General features: G+C 40.5%; 1 protein-coding gene across 1 annotated transcript; it reads left to right on the plus strand.

Moving 5' to 3' along the window:
- Positions 1 to 2,475: 2,475 nt before the first annotated feature.
- Positions 2,476 to 20,152, plus strand: LOC134802806 (peritrophin-1-like). The gene is made up of 5 exons (XM_063775525.1): positions 2,476 to 2,558; positions 5,878 to 6,044; positions 7,768 to 7,944; positions 19,483 to 19,731; positions 19,965 to 20,152. The coding sequence occupies exons 1-5, from the start codon at positions 2,540 to 2,542 to the stop codon at positions 19,998 to 20,000; spliced, it is 648 nt and encodes a 215-aa protein (XP_063631595.1). The 5' UTR covers positions 2,476 to 2,539; the 3' UTR covers positions 20,001 to 20,152.
- Positions 20,153 to 22,616: the final 2,464 nt, after the last annotated feature.

Below are 22,616 nucleotides of genomic sequence, written 5' to 3' on the forward strand. Positions count from 1 at the left end.
AAAACTTGTCAAAAAAATTGGTTACGGCATAGTTTAAATAAGTTACTGTATGGTTTACGGTTTGTGCTAGTGTTGCACTCTGGCGGCAGAATATTGAGTAATAAATACTCTTTATTGCAAAATTCCAAGTTTTTAATATGACCAGTAGGAATGTCAAATAAGATACTTACATCATCAATCTTCCTTGCCGTATCCGGCAATGGCGACTCCATCAACAATACTTATCCGGATTGTGAAATGCCCTAATGTGGCTCGCAAAACCGAACTTTGTCTTGAAGATGCGGTCACACTTAAGAGCCCATCAACGTGCACACTAGCGCCACTGCTAAGTACCTTCTGAATACATCAAATTAGTTTTTATGTTGCTGAATTCGTCGATCTATGAACTCAAAACAAAAACGGCCGTTTTAACTTTGGACGCATAGATTGATGTATTCAAAAGGTACTTAAATACACAATACAGTACGTAGCGGCCCCCATTTTTCAATATCTTTCGTTAAATTTAAATAATTACGATTATTTAGCAGTGGCGCTAGTGTGCACGTTGATGGGCTCTTAACTTTCAAATAACCAGGGACGTGATATGATATGTCTATACTTTTCTAGTGTCTATGCTCTAATATTATTTATTGTGAGTGTGGAGTTACTATTAGTGAAAACGCCTAAACCACGGATTCGTAGCGAAGTTAAGATATTGTTGCAATGTTTTAATAAATAAAGGTTTTCGAAAAGTCGTATTGTTTTTTTAATCACGGTTAACCCTTTAAACGCTACGGCTATCGTGTGCGACGCGTTGTGGACTTTGTCGGGATGCACGAAGGTTGATATTGAGAAAGCACGTGTCAGTTGACGTCAATGCCGCCAAAGGATTAAAATAGACCTTTTCGGGCAGATTTTTTTTTTGGTTGGTGTCGTGAAAATACTAATTTTTATCTCTCGGATAAGGTGAATCATACCCCCGAGGACTTTACTTTTTTTTAGGGATGTAACGATACATGATTTTGCCGATACGATACCGATACCGATTTTTGAAGTAAAATAATACAGATACCGATATCAATGACATAGTAGTTAGTTAATAAATCAAATAAATAGGGAACTACTTAATATGCATAAAACATACGGGTATAAACCTATAATAGACACGATGATTTTGTGAAGTGTGAAAAACTGTAAAAAAAATAAAAACTTGCCATATCAAAATCAAAGAAAACATTTATTTAGGTAACCATCAAGCAATCAATGCAAAAGTAAATCAAATCAGTAATTATAGTTCACTTTCAGGTAGGTAGATTTTTGTTAAGGAAACAAAGTTTATTCAAATATTTAGCAGCGTCGTTCGTTTTCTCGCGCTTTTCAAACTGTGATATCGGATAAATTAAAATCGGCGATGCCGATGTATCGGCCGACATATCGGTATCGGTATCGTTACATCCCTACTTTTTTTCTTTACCTACCTAACTAATCTAGCGACCCCACCTACTCCTACCTACCTACTTAATAACATAATGATATAGGGTAAGTACCTTCTTAATCTGCTTGACGACTATATAGAAAGACTTAAATCCAGTTAAATGCAGTAAGCATTTAATTCTAGTACTTAAGTTCCTTGCAATTAAAGACAAAATCGCTTGTTTACTAAGAGTTACTTAAGTCGTTTTCCTTCTAAGGTACTGGAGCAAATTGAGGAATCCCCTTCGCTTTATCATATCTTTTGATAATGAAGTTTATTGTTCAATTTCAATTAAACACTATGAATCATTATTGAGGAAAAGAAAGATAACTACTGTGTACTCCCGGATTTGTTTGTTTTGTTTAAAAATAAATAAAATCAATTTAATTTTATAAAAAAAACAGCATACACAACTAATACAGTACAAAAAAGGTAAACTGATGCTCACAACACTTACCTACATTTAAGGTGGCTGAAGGGGTGACTGGGTAACCTAAATTATAAAACCATATTAATTGCCAATAAAAGAAAAATAGGTAACTGTCCTAAAAGAAACCAATCGCTATTATGTTCTGATTTTGACAACGTGGCAGAGTTTGAATTGCTATTTAGATCTATTATAAATTATAGTTAGACTGAGGTAAGTCTGCTGCAACGATTTTGATAGCACACGCAGTGCAATTTATACGTCATACTTTCATAGAAGTTTGCCGTTTAAAATAATACCTACTTGCACTACGTGTGATATCAAAATCTTTGCAGACTTCTCGGTCTGACTCTATAATATAATTTGGGTGACCAGGTCTACCCTAGAATCAAATCTCTTAGTAACTATTTAAATCGATTTTTATTAAATCTTTTAACTTGATTAGTTCTTTCTTCCCCGTTTATGATGAAAATATTCACAAAACATTGCGTAATATATAATGTGACTATATTTCTGAATAATTGTTATTGTCAATGATAAGCAGATAGGGCATTGTTTAAATAGGGAACTGATTGCAATCTAGTGTCAGTTTGTCGTGAAAATAGCTACAGCTAAATACAAGAAGAATTAGTATAACTGCGTACTTATAATAATTGAAAATGTACTCAATGCTACTTGGTAAGTACCTCCATATTTTTGTATACCGTTAAGAGCGCTATTACATTTCGGCGTTGAGCGAGTTTAGGTATTTTACGCGCTGCGGCAGGCCGTGCGAGCTCAGTACGCCGATCCCTTCTACCACACTCGCACTACAATGATGGATTAAACATTCTTGATCCTTCGCGAAGCATATTGAAATCAACCATAACAACACTAACTGTACTTAACTTTTAAAGTTCTAAAACTGTTATTTGGTAAGTACGAAAATACTAAATGCAGTGCAAATGTACATAGGGGCTGTTCATAAATTACGTCATCTATTTTTGACGATTTTTGACCCCCCCCCCCCTCAAATCATCCAAAAATCAAGCTTCGGATGAATCTGTTTCCTCCTATATCATGTTACCATCATCCATGTCCAGACCCCCCCCCCCACTCCTCCCATTTGAAACGACGTAATTTATGAATAGCCCCATACTTGTACTTATGAAGGTATATTACTCGAAAGAAATTATAGGTACCTACTCGCTTATTTACATGTTTCGTCATTGCATTTGGTACCTATAGGTTGTAAAGTTTGTATCAACGAGGGTTTAAAAACGAACTGGTACTGAGGATCTGATGATGATTAAGGTGGTCACGGATACCAATCAACCATGTAGTAACATGATTAGGCTCGTTTGATTCGTCTCAACAAGATCTTTGACACTGAAGATACACAGGGTCTGATGATGGAGCTGGAAGGTGGCCACGGGTACCAGTCTATCATGTAACTAAACAACTTCGTGTTTGGGCTCGTTTGATTCGTCTCAACAAGATCTTTGACACAAGACAGTACTCAGGGTCTGATGATGGAGCTGGAAGGTACCATTACCAATCAACCATGCAACTAAACCACATCGTGTTTAGGATCGTTTGATTCGTCTCAACAAGATCTTTGACACTAGGTGATACTCAGAGTCTGATGATGGAGCTGGAAGGTGGTCACCGGTACCAATCAACCATGCAACTAAACCACTTCGTGTTTAGGCTCGTTTTATTCGTTTCAACAAGATCTTTGACACAAGATAGTACTCAAGGTCTGATGTTGGAGCCGGAAGGTGGTCACCGGTACCAATCAACCATGCAACTAAACCATTTCGTGTTTAGGCACGTTTTATTCATCTCAACAAGATCTTTGACACAAGGTAGTACTCAGGGTCTGATGATGGAGCGCGAAGGTGGCGACGGGTACCTGTCTATCATCATCAGCTCCATCATCAGACCCTGAGTAGTATCTTGTGTCAAACATCTTATTGCGACGAATCAAACGAGCCCAAACACGAAGTGGTTCAGTTACATGGTAGACTGGTACCCGTGGCCACAGTCCAGCTCCATCATCAGACCCTGAGTACTAACTTGTGTCAAAGATCTTGTTGAGACGAATCAAACGAGCCTAAACACGAAGTAGTTTAGTTGCATGGTTGATTGGTACCGGTGACCACCTTCCGGCTCCAACATCAGACCCTGAGTACTATCTTGTGTCAAAGATCCTATAGAAACGAATAAAACGAGCCTAAACACGAAGTGGTTTAGTGGCATGGTTGACTGGTACCGGTGACCACCTGCCGGCTCCATCATCAGACCCTGAGTACTATCTTGTGTCAAAGATCTTGTTGAGACGAATCAAACGAGCCTAAACACGAAGTGGCTTAGTTGCATGGTTGATTGGTACCGGTGACCACCTTCTGGCTCCATCATCAGACCCTGAGTATTATCTTGTGCCAAAGATCTTGTTGAGACGAATCAAACGAGCCCAAACACGAAGTGGTTTAGTTGCATGGTTGATTGGTACCGGTGACCACCTTCCGGCTCCATCATCAGACCCTGAGTACTATCTTAAGTCAAAGATCTTGTTGAGACGAATAAAACGAGCCTAAACACGAAGTGGTTTAGTTGCATTGTTGATTGGTACTGGTGACCACCTTCCGGCTCCATCATCAGACCCTGAGTACTATCTTAAGTCAAAGATCTTGTTGAGCCGAATCAAACGAGCCCAAACACGAAGTGGTTTAGTTGCATGGTTGATTGGTACCGGTGACCACCTTCCGGCTCCATCATCAGACCCTGAGTACTATCTTGTGTCAAAGATCTTGTTGAGATGAATAAAACGAGCCTAAACACGAAGTGGTTTAGTTGCATGGTTGATTGATACCGGTGACCACCTTCCGGCTCCATCATCAGACCCTGAGTCAAACTATCTTGAGTCAAATAAATACATATAGAATGTCAGGTCGTTTCAAATATTTTTAATCCTGTCCGGTAGTTTATTAAACTGTACCATTATAAATTATAATACTATAAAAACGGTGCTAGGATCAAAGTCTCTCGTTGCGGTTTACACGCACACAGTATAGCGTTTTACACGGCGCCCGCCGCACACAATGATAAAAAACCTCGTCGTCGCCGTTGAAAATGTGCGGAGCCGACCGACACACGTCCTGCCTCTACAAGCTCTGCCGCGGCACTGAGCTGGCGCAGCGCGCGTCATCGGTAATATAGAGTAGTTTTCAAAAAATTGCCAAAAAATTATAGTAGAATTTCATAAACACTAATGTATACCAACAGTATAAGCAAACGTTGCAGATTGCTTGAGTATGAAAATGACTTCGATATTAAGTAGATTTTCGTAGGAATTGACACTTGTTTCGGAGAGAAAATCGAGTTCGTTTTACTTTGATTTTCTCTTTCTCAAAGGTATGTAGGAAAAATATAGTTTGATATGCCTAAAGTACAGGGTATTAGTAATACAAAATAGCCAGGTTTAGCAGAGTAAAATTCTCAACATTTCCAAATAAGAGCTCGCCATTCAGTGCTTCACGGGGTTTTTCGGAAACGACCATCAGAAAAAAAATTATTACTAATTTAATAAGTCCATTTTCTAATATTTACAACGATATTTATAAAGATAAGAAGACGCTTTTACTGGAACACGTACTCATTGTTTCTAATAATGAGCGCAAAGTCCTGAATTTCGTCGACTAGTATCATCAATTTTGCATTATTTCGACTTTTCTTGTAAGAGCGCTCTTAAATGGGGTAAGTTGGGAGAAATCCGAAGTTCAAACATATCTATGCATTAGCTCAATCGGAAATTGGGAAATGGGTCAAATTTAGCTTCCAAGATTTGACCCACACTAATAAACTATAGGTACCTAATAAAAGTTTGTAGAAATGGGATCAGGTGGGGCTAGGGGCTCGAGTCTAGTTTATATAAACTAGTTAAGTATTCATGTACAAGCTTGGCCCCTGTGGCAATTACATAAAACCACATATTACAGCAATTTTTATTTCTCAGTATCCCTCCTCGCCGCGTCAGCGCTAGGAGCAGAGTGCCCACCAGACGGCTCTCCCTTCTTCAACATCCCGCATGAAACCGACTGCTCCAAGTTCTACACGTGTGCCCATGGCATCCCCGTACTGCAAACCTGTCCCGATGGCACTCACTTCAGCCCCATGCACTTGGTAAGTCCTTAGGGCTCTCCCTTCTTCAACATCCCGCATGAAACCGACTGTTCTAAGTACTACACGTGTGCCCACCGGTATCTCTGTGCTGCAAATCTGCCCCGATGGCACTCACTTCAGCCCCATGCACTTGGTAAGTCCTTAGGGCTCCTCATTCTTCAACAACCCGCATGAAACCGACTGTTCCAAGTTCTACACGTGTGCCTATGGCGTGCCTGTGCTGCAAACCTGTCCCGATGGCACTCACTTCAGCCCCATGCACTTGGTAAGTCCTTAGGGCTCCTCATTCTTCAACAACCCGCATGAAACCGACTGTTCCAAGTTCTACAGGTGTGCCTATGGCGTGCCTATGCTGCAAACCTGTCCCGATGGCACTCACTTCAGCCCCATGTACTTGGTAAGTCCTTAGCGCTCCTTCATTCTTCAACATCCCGTATGAAACCGACTGTTCCAAGTTCTACACGTGTGCCCATGGCGTGCCTGTACTGTAAACCTGCCCTGATGGCACTCACTTCAGCCCCATGCACTTGGTAAGTCCGTTATTAGGGCTCATAATGCTTCCTCATCTGCTGTTGCAAGTTCTTCATCTGTGCGCATGGGAATCTTGTGCTACAAACCTGCCCTGATGGCACTCACTTCAGCCCTATGCACTTGGAAAGTTTACAGGACTCCCCATTGAATCCACATAGGTAAGAGTGCTCTAAGTTCTACCACAGAATAAATAATAATACTAGGTACAGAAGACTCACTCTCTAACAAAACGCGTCTCTTACGATCAGCACAGATATGGCCGCTAGGTGGCGACAGCGACACGCGCGGCTTATGGCTTTCCCCAAAATTGGTGTGGAACGGATGTACTTTTAGCTATCTGTAGCAAAGCGACGAAATCGCGGAGTGAGCCACGCCTGGTTCTACATCAGTTCCATGGGAATCCGGTACTGCAGAACTGTTCTAACGGTACACACTCCATGTTCGTACCCCATGGTTCCTTATGTCCGATGGAACTGGCTGTTTTAAGTTCTACATCTGTGCCTATAGCGTTCCTGTCCTGATGGCACACACTTAATCCCTAACTTGTAATTAAACACGATGGTGAACGGATCCATTAACATCCACTGAATGTGTAAGGTTGGCTCACTCACATCACATCTCATGAATCGATTTTATTTCGTATCGTAAAACTTAAAAGAAGGAACATGTTTGTCTAGTCGAGTGCGCAGTTACTTTGATAAGCTTACCACTTCCAAGCACTTACCTGCCACTTTGATAAGCCATTACCACTTCCAAGTAATTACTTAGCTATGATTCGACCATAAGTAGGTACTTAATTTAAAGCACGTCTTCCCTGCCGTGCAGTATTAAAACGTGACAGATAAGACCACTGACATACAGAACCCTGGATAACGTTATTATGAACTTGTACTTAAAATAACAAACTCTTAACAGAAAACCGCTGCCTGATCGGTTGATCAGTTTTGGAAATAGAAAACACTTATTTATATTTAAGATTAGGGAGTATTTATTTCTTTATCAAATAAAGATGTAGTGCATACTTGTTTTCCATCGTACGTTCTCGGAAACGTTCGTATTTGTCATGCTACTTCAGTCAACGTCAGTACTTTTTGTACTTTTTGTATAGGTAGTTCGTACGTTTCCGTGAAAATACGATGGAAAATAATTTAAGCTTGCACTATACCTATCAACTGTTTTTATCGTAATGCAGGTATGTCAAGACCCCGTGTTCGCCGGCTGCAACGACACCCTCCCAGCGCTGTGTCCGGACTGGAGCCTCATCCCCAGACCGCACCCTGATGACTGTAGCAAGTTCATCGTTTGCCAATACGGCACCGTTCACGTCTTCGACTGCTCGGCGGGGTTAGAATTCAACGCTGAACTACTGGTGAGAGAATGTTTATATTTTTACCTCTCAAGTGTTGTGCTTAGAGCAGGGGTCTCCCGACTATACCCGGCTCGAGCTGTGTCCGGACTGGAGCCTCCTCCCCAGACCGCACCCTGACGATTGCAGCAAGTTCATCGTTTGCCAATACGGCACCGTTCACGTGTTCGACTGCCCGGCGGGGTTAGAATTCAACGCTGAACTACTGGTAAGAGAATATTTATATTTATACCTCTCAAGTGTTGTGCTTAGAGCAGGGGTGTCGACAACGACCCGAGCTATCCGATCCGGACTGGAGAGGAGTCCCCAAGCCGCATGCTGACTCCTGCAGCAAATGTATCCTTTCCCAGTACGGCACCGTTTATGTATCTGACTGTAATGATGAGTGGGAATTAATTCAACGCTGAGCTTCTGGTAAGATAATATTTACATCTCTAAGGGCCACTTGCACCATCCCACTAACCCGATGTTAAGCGGTTAAACCGTTAACCCAGTGTCAAATTGTACTGGTAACCAAGAAAACTCCAGGTTTAACCGGTTGACCCCGGGTTAGTGGAATGATGCAACTCTCTTCATCTCTGTTTATGAGTTTGGCACTGTTCATGTGTTTGATTATCACGAGGGGTTAAAATTCAACGCTCAGCTCATGGTAAGAGAATGTTTATATTTCTACTTCTCGAGTGTTGTGCTTAGAGCAGGGGTCTCTTGACGACACCAAGCCCGAGCTGTGTCCGGACTAGAGCATGATCACACGGCCGCACACTGACTTCCGCAGCAACTTCATCGTTTGCCAGGCTGGCACCGTTCACGTGTTCGACTGTAATGATGGGTTAGAATTCAACCCTGAGCTTCAATGCTGATGTTCATGCAAGTATTTTGTGTCTAGAGCATGCTCACGGTTACAGTACAGAGTTGACAAATAGACAGGGTTCTACTCATGTTGTACTTCTGGTTAGGGACATATAAATGCAATAAAGGTACCTATGAAAAGTGTTGAGATGAAATGAAATAGCGAGACACTATGTTTGCGAGTTAGATTTTAACGCTAAACTATTCGCGACTATCGTGTATAACTCATCAAATTAACAGTAAACCGTCTTATTTTTCAGCTTTTTAAGTATTTTATTTATTTTATTTATTTATTTGGAAAGCAAACAGAAATAAGTGAGCAGGAGATAAGTTTACAGAGACACACTAAGGACATTCACTTATTTCCTTAACAGCTCTCACTAAAACATATATAACAGGAATATACTACACTTAACTACTCTTAAGGTACTAAATACAATTGTTAAGAGCGCTATTACATTTCGGCGTTGAGCGAGTTTAGGTATTTTACGCGCTGCGGCAGGCCGTGCGAGCTCAGTACGCCGATCCCTTCTACCACACTCGCACTACAATGATGGATTAAACATTCTTGATCCTTCGCGAAGCATATTGAAATCAACCATAACAACACTAACTGTACTTAACTTTTAAAGTTCTAAAACTGTTATTTGGTAAGTACGAAAATACTAAATGCAGTGCAAATGTACATAGGGGCTGTTCATAAATTACGTCATCTATTTTTGACCCCCCCCCCCCCCTCAAATCATCCAAAAATCAAGCTTCGGATGAATCTGTTTCCTCCTATATCATGTTACCATCATCCATGTCCAGACCCCCCCCCCCCCCACTCCTCCCATTTGAAACGACGTAATTTATGAATAGCCCCATACTTGTACTTATGAAGGTATATTACTCGAAAGAAATTATAGGTACCTACTCGCTTATTTACATGTTTCGTCATTGCATTTGGTACCTATAGGTAATAAAGTTTGTATCAACGAGGGTTTAAAAACGAACTGGTACTGAGGATCTGATGATGATTAAGGTGGTCACGGATACCAATCAACCATGTAGTAACATGATTAGGCTCGTTTGATTCGTCTCAACAAGATCTTTGACACTGAAGATACACAGGGTCTGATGATGGAGCTGGAAGGTGGCCACGGGTACCAGTCTATCATGTAACTAAACAACTTCGTGTTTGGGCTCGTTTGATTCGTCTCAACAAGATCTTTGACACAAGACAGTACTCAGGGTCTGATGATGGAGCTGGAAGGTACCATTACCAATCAACCATGCAACTAAACCACATCGTGTTTAGGATCGTTTGATTCGTCTCAACAAGATCTTTGACACTAGGTGATACTCAGAGTCTGATGATGGAGCTGGAAGGTGGTCACCGGTACCAATCAACCATGCAACTAAACCACTTCGTGTTTAGGCTCGTTTTATTCGTTTCAACAAGATCTTTGACACAAGATAGTACTCAAGGTCTGATGTTGGAGTCGGAAGGTGGTCACCGGTACCAATCAACCATGCAACTAAACCATTTCGTGTTTAGGCACGTTTTATTCATCTCAACAAGATCTTTGACACAAGGTAGTACTCAGGGTCTGATGATGGAGCGCGAAGGTGGCGACGGGTACCTGTCTATCATCATCAGCTCCATCATCAGACCCTGAGTAGTATCTTGTGTCAAACATCTTATTGCGACGAATCAAACGAGCCCAAACACGAAGTGGTTCAGTTACATGGTAGACTGGTACCCGTGGCCACAGTCCAGCTCCATCATCAGACCCTGAGTACTAACTTGTGTCAAAGATCTTGTTGAGACGAATCAAACGAGCCTAAACACGAAGTAGTTTAGTTGCATGGTTGATTGGTACCGGTGACCACCTTCCGGCTCCAACATCAGACCCTGAGTACTATCTTGTGTCAAAGATCCTATAGAAACGAATAAAACGAGCCTAAACACGAAGTGGTTTAGTGGCATGGTTGACTGGTACCGGTGACCACCTGCCGGCTCCATCATCAGACCCTGAGTACTATCTTGTGTCAAAGATCTTGTTGAGACGAATCAAACGAGCCTAAACACGAAGTGGCTTAGTTGCATGGTTGATTGGTACCGGTGACCACCTTCCGGCTCCATCATCAGACCCTGAGTATTATCTTGTGCCAAAGATCTTGTTGAGACGAATCAAACGAGCCCAAACACGAAGTGGTTTAGTTGCATGGTTGATTGGTACCGGTGACCACCTTCCGGCTCCATCATCAGACCCTGAGTACTATCTTAAGTCAAAGATCTTGTTGAGACGAATAAAACGAGCCTAAACACGAAGTGGTTTAGTTGCATTGTTGATTGGTACTGGTGACCACCTTCCGGCTCCATCATCAGACCCTGAGTACTATCTTAAGTCAAAGATCTTGTTGAGCCGAATCAAACGAGCCCAAACACGAAGTGGTTTAGTTGCATGGTTGATTGGTACCGGTGACCACCTTCCGGCTCCATCATCAGACCCTGAGTACTATCTTGTGTCAAAGATCTTGTTGAGATGAATAAAACGAGCCTAAACACGAAGTGGTTTAGTTGCATGGTTGATTGATACCGGTGACCACCTTCCGGCTCCATCATCAGACCCTGAGTCAAACTATCTTGAGTCAAATAAATACATATAGAATGTCAGGTCGTTTCAAATATTTTTAATCCTGTCCGGTAGTTTATTAAACTGTACCATTATAAATTATAATACTATAAAAACGGTGCTAGGATCAAAGTCTCTCGTTGCGGTTTACACGCACACAGTATAGCGTTTTACACGGCGCCCGCCGCACACAATGATAAAAAACCTCGTCGTCGCCGTTGAAAATGTGCGGAGCCGACCGACACACGTCCTGCCTCTACAAGCTCTGCCGCGGCACTGAGCTGGCGCAGCGCGCGTCATCGGTAATATAGAGTAGTTTTCAAAAAATTGCCAAAAAATTATAGTAGAATTTCATAAACACTAATGTATACCAACAGTATAAGCAAACGTTGCAGATTGCTTGAGTATGAAAATGACTTCGATATTAAGTAGATTTTCGTAGGAATTGACACTTGTTTCGGAGAGAAAATCGAGTTCGTTTTACTTTGATTTTCTCTTTCTCAAAGGTATGTAGGAAAAATATAGTTTGATATGCCTAAAGTACAGGGTATTAGTAATACAAAATAGCCAGGTTTAGCAGAGTAAAATTCTCAACATTTCCAAATAAGAGCTCGCCATTCAGTGCTTCACGGGGTTTTTCGGAAACGACCATCAGAAAAAAAATCATTACTAATTTAAGAGCGCTCTTACAAGAAAAGTCGAAATAATGCAAAATTGATGATACTAGTCGACGAAATTCAGGACTTTGCGCTCATTATTAGAAACAATGAGTACGTTTTCCAGTAAAAGCGTCTTCTTATCTTTATAAATATCGTTGTAAATATTAGAAAATGGACTTATTAAATTAGTAATGATTTTTTTTCTGATGGTCGTTTCCGAAAAACCCCGTGAAGCACTGAATGGCGAGCTCTTATTTGGAAATGTTGAGAATTTTACTCTGCTAAACCTGGCTATTTTGTATTACTAATACCCTGTACTTTAGGCATATCAAACTATATTTTTCCTACATACCTTTGAGAAAGAGAAAATCAAAGTAAAACGAACTCGATTTTCTCTCCGAAACAAGTGTCAATTCCTACGAAAATCTACTTAATATCGAAGTCATTTTCATACTCAAGCAATCTGCAACGTTTGCTTATACTGTTGGTATACATTAGTGTTTATGAAATTCTACTATAATTTTTTGGCAATTTTTTGAAAACTACTCTATATTACCGATGACGCGCGCTGCGCCAGCTCAGTGCCGCGGCAGAGCTTGTAGAGGCAGGACGTGTGTCGGTCGGCTCCGCACATTTTCAACGGCGACGACGAGGTTTTTTATCATTGTGTGCGGCGGGCGCCGTGTAAAACGCTATACTGTGTGCGTGTAAACCGCAACGAGAGACTTTGATCCTAGCACCGTTTTTATAGTATTATAATTTATAATGGTACAGTTTAATAAACTACCGGACAGGATTAAAAATATTTGAAACGACCTGACATTCTATATGTATTTATTTGACTCAAGATAGTTTGACTCAGGGTCTGATGATGGAGCCGGAAGGTGGTCACCGGTATCAATCAACCATGCAACTAAACCACTTCGTGTTTAGGCTCGTTTTATTCATCTCAACAAGATCTTTGACACAAGATAGTACTCAGGGTCTGATGATGGAGCCGGAAGGTGGTCACCGGTACCAATCAACCATGCAACTAAACCACTTCGTGTTTGGGCTCGTTTGATTCGGCTCAACAAGATCTTTGACTTAAGATAGTACTCAGGGTCTGATGATGGAGCCGGAAGGTGGTCACCAGTACCAATCAACAATGCAACTAAACCACTTCGTGTTTAGGCTCGTTTTATTCGTCTCAACAAGATCTTTGACTTAAGATAGTACTCAGGGTCTGATGATGGAGCCGGAAGGTGGTCACCGGTACCAATCAACCATGCAACTAAACCACTTCGTGTTTGGGCTCGTTTGATTCGTCTCAACAAGATCTTTGGCACAAGATAATACTCAGGGTCTGATGATGGAGCCAGAAGGTGGTCACCGGTACCAATCAACCATGCAACTAAGCCACTTCGTGTTTAGGCTCGTTTGATTCGTCTCAACAAGATCTTTGACACAAGATAGTACTCAGGGTCTGATGATGGAGCCGGCAGGTGGTCACCGGTACCAGTCAACCATGCCACTAAACCACTTCGTGTTTAGGCTCGTTTTATTCGTTTCTATAGGATCTTTGACACAAGATAGTACTCAGGGTCTGATGTTGGAGCCGGAAGGTGGTCACCGGTACCAATCAACCATGCAACTAAACCACTTCGTGTTTAGGCTCGTTTTATTCGTCTCAACAAGATCTTTGACACAAGTTAGTACTCAGGGTCTGATGATGGAGCTGGACTGTGGCCACGGGTACCAGTCTACCATGTAACTGAACCACTTCGTGTTTGGGCTCGTTTGATTCGTCGCAATAAGATGTTTGACACAAGATACTACTCAGGGTCTGATGATGGAGCTGATGATGATAGACAGGTACCCGTCGCCACCTTCGCGCTCCATCATCAGACCCTGAGTACTACCTTGTGTCAAAGATCTTGTTGAGATGAATAAAACGTGCCTAAACACGAAATGGTTTAGTTGCATGGTTGATTGGTACCGGTGACCACCTTCCGACTCCAACATCAGACCTTGAGTACTATCTTGTGTCAAAGATCTTGTTGAAACGAATAAAACGAGCCTAAACACGAAGTGGTTTAGTTGCATGGTTGATTGGTACCGGTGACCACCTTCCAGCTCCATCATCAGACTCTGAGTATCACCTAGTGTCAAAGATCTTGTTGAGACGAATCAAACGATCCTAAACACGATGTGGTTTAGTTGCATGGTTGATTGGTAATGGTACCTTCCAGCTCCATCATCAGACCCTGAGTACTGTCTTGTGTCAAAGATCTTGTTGAGACGAATCAAACGAGCCCAAACACGAAGTTGTTTAGTTACATGATAGACTGGTACCCGTGGCCACCTTCCAGCTCCATCATCAGACCCTGTGTATCTTCAGTGTCAAAGATCTTGTTGAGACGAATCAAACGAGCCTAATCATGTTACTACATGGTTGATTGGTATCCGTGACCACCTTAATCATCATCAGATCCTCAGTACCAGTTCGTTTTTAAACCCTCGTTGATACAAACTTTATTACCTATAGGTACCAAATGCAATGACGAAACATGTAAATAAGCGAGTAGGTACCTATAATTTCTTTCGAGTAATATACCTTCATAAGTACAAGTATGGGGCTATTCATAAATTACGTCGTTTCAAATGGGAGGAGTGGGGGGGGGGGGGTCTGGACATGGATGATGGTAACATGATATAGGAGGAAACAGATTCATCCGAAGCTTGATTTTTGGATGATTTGAGGGGGGGGGGGGGTCAAAAATCGTCAAAAATAGATGACGTAATTTATGAACAGCCCCTATGTACATTTGCACTGCATTTAGTATTTTCGTACTTACCAAATAACAGTTTTAGAACTTTAAAAGTTAAGTACAGTTAGTGTTGTTATGGTTGATTTCAATATGCTTCGCGAAGGATCAAGAATGTTTAATCCATCATTGTAGTGCGAGTGTGGTAGAAGGGATCGGCGTACTGAGCTCGCACGGCCTGCCGCAGCGCGTAAAATACCTAAACTCGCTCAACGCCGAAATGTAATAGCGCTCTTAATAAGTCCATTTTCTAATATTTACAACGATATTTATAAAGATAAGAAGACGCTTTTACTGGAACACGTACTCATTGTTTCTAATAATGAGCGCAAAGTCCTGAATTTCGTCGACTAGTATCATCAATTTTGCATTATTTCGACTTTTCTTGTAAGAGCGCTCTTAATTTACTAACACTACATAGACGCTAAGCTTATCAAACAGAATGATGGTTACTAAGAGAGGAAGAGACACAGTAAAAAATAAAAATAAAACAGTAACGACTAACACGACTATTGTACAATAACTAGGTACTATAAGTATGTAGTATGCGTATGTTCACTCATGCATTAAAGTAAGAAGGTAGATCTCTTATTAACTATCCATTGCCAATTTCAGTATTTTTTTCTTAAATTGCAGTTTACTATTATTAAAGATGTCGACTGAAACCCACAATTTATTGTACTCATCACAAATACGGTGCAAAGGTGCGCGAGCGCCAGCGTGGCTCGAGGACAACGGGACGGCAAAAGAGGCGAGGGATCGCAATGAGCGCGCGCTACGTGTAGGGACTCTAAAGTGAAGTTCCTCAAGAAGTTCAGAACTTTTATAACAGCCCGAGCAAATATTAAATAGCGTTGTCGCGTCAGCCATTTTACGCCGAGCTTCAAGAGTTGGAAGGTTATATTTTTTAAGAAGAGCAATGTAGGACATTTTTTTACCTGTTAGTCTACGGTGCATTGACCTCAGGAACCGCTTTTGCACCATTTCAATAGCATTGGAATATTTGTTATATTTGGGGTTCCATATTACGGAGGCGTACTCGAGATATGGCCTTACAAGTGCCTTATAGAGCTTTAGGTAGGACGAGGCAGTCTTAAAAGGTTTTGTTGAACGTAATACAAATCCTAACATACGCATAGCTTTGGAGACAATATTATCAACATGAACATTAAAATGCAGTTTATCGTCATATAATACGCCCAGGTCACGACATTGATTTACCTTCTTTATTTTGGTATTTCCAATACTATACTCGGACTTGACAATGTTTTTGTGGTTCTTAGTAAAGGTTATTTGCATACATTTGTCTACAGCAAGTTGCAGTTTGTTACGCTGACAATAGTTGAGAAATGAATTTAAATCACTTTGGAGCATGGTGGAATCATTTTCATTTTTGATGGCTTTGTAAATTTTGAGGTCATCAGCAAACAAAACAAAGCTACTATTCTGAAAGCAATGCAAGATGTCATTAATAAAAATAACATACAACAGTGGTCCTAATATTGATCCCTGTATTACACCGGATGTGACGTCAGTTTCCCTCGACTTAAAGCCATTAACAACAATGATTTGAGTTCTATTGGATAGGTAGGATATAAACCAACGAAGGAGGTTACCACGAATACCATTGAAGGCTAGCTTTTTCAGTAAGAGCAGATGGTCAACTTTGTCAAAAGCTTTGCGAAAATCGGTATATATGACATCCACTTGCTGCCTCGCATCCATAGACTTGAACAAGTAATTACTGTAAAGCAGCAAGTTTGTGACAGTGGACTTATTTTTCATGAATCCATGTTGCTCAGGTAGAAGAGTACTTTCAACGGAAGGGTAGACAATGTCATGTACGAGACCCTCGAAGAGTTTAGGGATACAAGATTGAACCGAGATGGGTCTATAATTTGAAACCTGTGTTTTAGAGCCCGATTTATGTATGGGAGTTACATAAGAAACTTTCCAACGCTGTGGAAACGTGCCCGCCAAAAGACATTTGTTAAAAATTATGTGTAACGGGCTAAGTAAGGAATGAGCCGTATTTTTTATAAAATAGGGATGGATTCTGTCTGGCCCAGCGCCCTTATTGGCGTCAATAGTTTTGATCTTTTTAAGGATATTAGATTTAGTTAATATTACGTCGGCTACTTGTACGGCCGATTCAGAAAAGGGTATTTTTTCAAGGTCATCGTAATCAATTGAGAGACATGGTTCGAACACCGATTTAAAGAAGTCCGAGAACATTTCCACCATTTCTTCCGGAGAATCCGATATCTTGTCATTATGGAGCATCTGGGGTGGGTACTCAGATGACTGACTTTTTAATGATTTTATGTATGACCAGAACGGTTTTATGTTATTACGTAAAGACTTCTCGGTATTAGAAATATAAACATTAAAACAGTGCGATAACAATTTTTTACAACGAGCTCTGAGAAGGCAGTACTCAGAATAATCAGCTAAGGAGCCATAAACTTTCCAACGGTGCCATATTTTTCGTTTTCTTTTAAGGGTGTTTTTTAATGCCGGAGAAAACCATGTAGGGTATTTAGATGACTTATTATTTACTAACGGTACGTTGTTATCAATTATGTCGAATAGGAGAATGTAAAAACGGTCAACAGCGTCATCCGGGCTTAGATGAGAAAGTTCAGATTCCCAATTGATTTTATTAAGTTCATCGGATATGTTTGTATAATTAGCCCTATGGTAATTAAATTTTGGTACTTGCACCTTTGGGAATGTGTTTGATGTCGAAAAGTCTAACGAAAATTGAATAGGAGGGTGGTGCCTGTCTACATTAGAAAGCTCGATCTCAGGTTGAGTAATCTTGCAATGAGTATTACAGAATAACAGATCCAGTATTTTATTATTCGCGTTTCTGAGCATGTTGTATTGACTTAATCCTAGAAATTTAGTGGTATCTAATAACGTTTTCTCGCTTTGGCCCAAGTTGTCGCTGGCTACCAAAAATTCAGACCCACCCGTAGAATGAGTCCAACAAATGTCTGGCAGATTAAAGTCACCTACTATGCAAATATCACAATCATAGTTCATAAAATTAGACTCCTCTATTTTACTAACATACGAATTATATATAGAGTTATTAGATTTAGGAGGAATGTAAACTCCATTTACTACAAGTTTTCGTCTAGGTGTCAAAATTTCTATAAAAATATACACTGATTCCCAATCTAGTCTACGGTTTACTTTTAGATATTTCTTGGTAGCTATGAGCACCCCTCCCCCGTCCTTTTTTGCCGTACCCGCCAAATCTCTATCGCGCCGAAAAACATTGTATGAATTATCAAACAATTCAGAGTCATTGATTCCGGGCCTCAGCCATGTTTCAGTCAACACAATTATATCATAGTTACACTGTAGTATGTTTAAGCGCACTTCTATAAGTTTCGATCTAAGTCCGCCGCAATTTTGATAATAGAACGTTATTTTATTTCTCGTAATTTTTAATTAATATGAAGTAACAATAACTCAGATATACAACTATAATGGACGGTACATATATGCGGCCGAGGACTTGTTTAGCTAGTCTTAGTAAAATACAGGTATGTGCGCTTGTTACATAAGGTATTATTTGTAATATTATAGAAGTTAACACAGGAAGTCGAAACAACATTAGTGAGATAATAAGTGGTGTGTAGATAATAGGACATTGGCTTCGATTTAAACAACAGACAATATAAATAAAATAAGCATTATGTGTTACTATTGTAGTATTTGGCAAAGTATAGGCAGTTAAAAATTCAAATGGTACTAGAGAACTTTGACCGAACCGTCATAGCTTTGATAAGTCGGTCTCACTACGAATAACGAGCACCCGTGAATTATCATCTTTACGGACGAGAATCGTAGCATTCTTAATCCAAACATATTTATAGTTTTTATTCTTTGCTTCCAGTCTAGTCCGAGCATATAAAATCTTATTTTTTAAGGTGAGATGTTCATTTATATAAATACGTCTACTGGCAATAGCGTCGTCAAGGCCCGCGCCGCCCGCGCCTGCCGCCGCGTCCATCAGCTGGCCCGCGGTGAGGCTGCGGCGCGCACGCATCGCCGCTATCACGTCGTCTCTCAAGCGGCGAGAGCACAGTTCCACTACAATGTTCTTGGGACGTTCGCTCGAGGCGTTGTGGGCCACTCTATGTACCGTCCTTATGGTCTCGCTTGGTATGGGCACAGCGAGTACTTGTCCAATTGCAGTAACAATGTGTAGCAGGTTTTCCGATTTTCGTTCCGGCAAATTTTGAATTTCCAAGTTACACTGGCGCGATTTCTGGTCAAGGTCATTCTGCACGTCACGTAATGCACTTAGTTCAGTACGAAGAGCAGCATTCTCCTCTTTCACTGCTTCAAGGTCCGATGGAGTTGCATGCTGTGTATTTATTTGAATACGGAGCGCCGCATTTTCACGTTTCACTGCATCCAGGTCCGATTGCATGTCTTTAACTGTATTTTCCATTTGAGTAAATTTGTTAGACCAGGATCGTACAGACGCCGCCAGGCCCTCGATATCATCTTTGAAATTATACTGCGAAATATTAAGCACGACAATTAACGGCATGGCTAGGTGCTAATTAATAATATTCTTGTCAGGAATGCGTGTGGCCCGCTGAATCTAACTGCAATGTTTCACAAGCTTCAACAGAAAAACCTCAAACGGAGTCGTCTCAGGATAGCGCCGAAGAAAATGGCGACCAACAAGATGGCGGATCACAAGTAGGAGGCTGTCAACAAGGAGATCTGTCAAAGCATGAAGATTGCAGCAAATATAACGTTTGTAATGGTGGGGTTCAAGTAGCCATGGACTGCCCGGCGGGTTTGCAATGGAACTCTGAACTCTCGGTAAGCATATTTTTGGTAGTTTTAATTGAAGTCTGAACTCATTTCTATATGGCTGATTTCTGTTGTCACGTATGTAGGTAACGTACAAATATTATATGTACCTATAGCATTTATATGTTTAGTATACCTTTGCCATATTATAAATTTGTCCACTTACAAAGACTGCTCTCATCTCCATGCTCTATTTTAAGAGGCTTTTACTTACTTAAATAACCCATTTTTCTTTTTTTCAGTTTTGTGATTGGCCATCATCAGCCGGGTGTCAATAAAAATAGGCGTTATTACGAATAATTTTATGTCTCAAAAATAAAAAAATACAAAAAACAATACACTGTTTTCATTTACTATTTATACTTTCTTAAAAATAGAGGAGAAAAGGGTAGTTATTTTTTTTATCTATTAAAGTACAAACTTTTGAATCCTCTAACAAGATCTGAAACTCTACCGTGTTCATTTTTGAATTGAAATATTCAAGCCATGTTTTCTCATCCAGAGATACACTCTTCTTGTTCTATCTTGGGGTATTTCTTACTCTGTCTTGGGTTTGAACAAGTCCGGGTCGGGGATCGCTTTCTGCTCGAAGGGGTAGTAGGGGTGGTCCTGCCAGAAACTCGGCCACACTGTCCGGTAGTTTTTGTTGAAGCCACCTGAAATTTTAATGGTAGGTAGATGAAATTTTTAGATAGGTAGAGTTGCACCAAGAGAAGTCTGCAACGATTTTGATAGCACACGCAGTGCAAGTGTTATTTTTAACGTCAAACTTTTTATCAAATTATGACTTATAAATGACACTTGCACTGCGTGTGCTATCAAAATCGTTGCAGACTTTTCTTGGTCTAACTCTATCACTCTGACTGTTTCTAAAAATTCTATTACTACAAAATAGGCACCTGTGTGCCACAGTCGTGGTATTAAGGAAAAAACATCCACAATCCAGTAAAAGGGTGGAAGCCTAAGAAAGTGGTAAACTTACTCAGGATCTGCATTTCTTCCGGAGTCAGGGTAAAGTCGAAGATATCAATGTTTTGTTCGATCCTGGGCTTGTTCACTGATTTCGGGATGGGTGCTACTCCCGTTTGTACCTGAAATAAACTCTTGTCTGATAAAAAAAAATTAAAACTGTTTATGTGTACACATTATCAGAAAGTTTACATACAAAACTCTTTATCTATTATTATTTACATTTTAATTGAGTTGAGTCGAAGTAGATATCATGCATTAATTACATTTACATATATTTATGCTTAATCATTTTTAAGTAGCGGCAGGTGGAGGTGTTAAGGGACCCACAGATTACCAGTTCGCCGGACGATATCAGGCTGTCAGTTGTTCGGAGCTGTCAAATTTTGCGTTTACCTGAGAGGCTGATATCGTCCGGCGAACTGGTAATCAGTGGGCCCCTTAAGGGACAGTTTGTTAGATGAAATTGTTCCCAAGTTACTATACATGGATATTGATAAATCTACTAGTGATTTTGTGTGTAAGTAAAGAAGGATTAATCACTATGGTAGTTTTTGGATATTTCGTAATGACTTTATATCGACCGGGATATGGACCGTGATTTTGTATTGTTTTCGAGCTCCCGATATTTCGACGTAGTTACAAGCATCTTGTTCACGGGGTAAGATGCATGTAACTGCGTCGATATAAGTCAAATATGTACATGAACATGGTGAAGCAAGCCGTGAATCACTAAAAAGCGCTCTTACAAGAAAAGTCGAAATAATGCAAAATTGATGATACTAGTCGACGAAATTCAGGACTTTGCGCTCATTATTAGAAACAATGAGTACGTGTTCCAGTAAAAGCGTCTTCTTATCTTTATAAATATCGTTGTAAATATTAGAAAATGGACTTATTAAATTAGTAATGATTTTTTTTCTGATGGTCGTTTCCGAAAAACCCCGTGAAGCACTGAATGGCGAGCTCTTATTTGGAAATGTTGAGAATTTTACTCTGCTAAACCTGGCTATTTTGTATTACTAATACCCTGTACTTTAGGCATATCAAACTATATTTTTCCTACATACCTTTGAGAAAGAGAAAATCAAAGTAAAACGAACTCGATTTTCTCTCCGAAACAAGTGTCAATTCCTACGAAAATCTACTTAATATCGAAGTCATTTTCATACTCAAGCAATCTGCAACGTTTGCTTATACTGTTGGTATACATTAGTGTTTATGAAATTCTACTATAATTTTTTGGCAATTTTTTGAAAACTACTCTATATTACCGATGACGCGCGCTGCGCCAGCTCAGTGCCGCGGCAGAGCTTGTAGAGGCAGGACGTGTGTCGGTCGGCTCCGCACATTTTCAACGGCGACGACGAGGTTTTTTATCATTGTGTGCGGCGGGCGCCGTGTAAAACGCTATACTGTGTGCGTGTAAACCGCAACGAGAGACTTTGATCCTAGCACCGTTTTTATAGTATTACTAGCAAAAAGCAGAGCTTTGTAAGGGCTCGCGGAATTTTTCTACCTATATAGTTATAATTACTAAGGTAGTTTTTAATAAGAGAATAATTCATCTTAAAAAACCGGACAAGTGCGAGTCGGACTCGCCCGCCGAGGGTCCCGTACAAATTTAACGTATTTATTAATTTATTTACAAAAAAAATAGTTTTCAAATATTTTCCCAGTACTTGTAGTGACGATATTACCTACTTGCCAAATTTCATAGTTCTAGAAATTCTAGATCAACGGGAATTACCATACTTAAGAGGGCCCACAGATTACCAGTTCGCCGGACGATATCAACCTGTCAGTTGTTCGGAGCTGTCAAATTTTGCGTTTAACTGACCGGCTGATATCGTCCGGCGAAGTCCGTCAGTGGGCCCCTTTATAAGTACATTTTGATTCCTTTGAGAGTTTCGAAATATAATTTT

This window comes from Cydia splendana, chromosome 25 (assembly GCF_910591565.1).
Source record: "Cydia splendana chromosome 25, ilCydSple1.2, whole genome shotgun sequence".
Lineage (NCBI taxonomy): Eukaryota > Metazoa > Arthropoda > Insecta > Lepidoptera > Tortricidae > Cydia > Cydia splendana.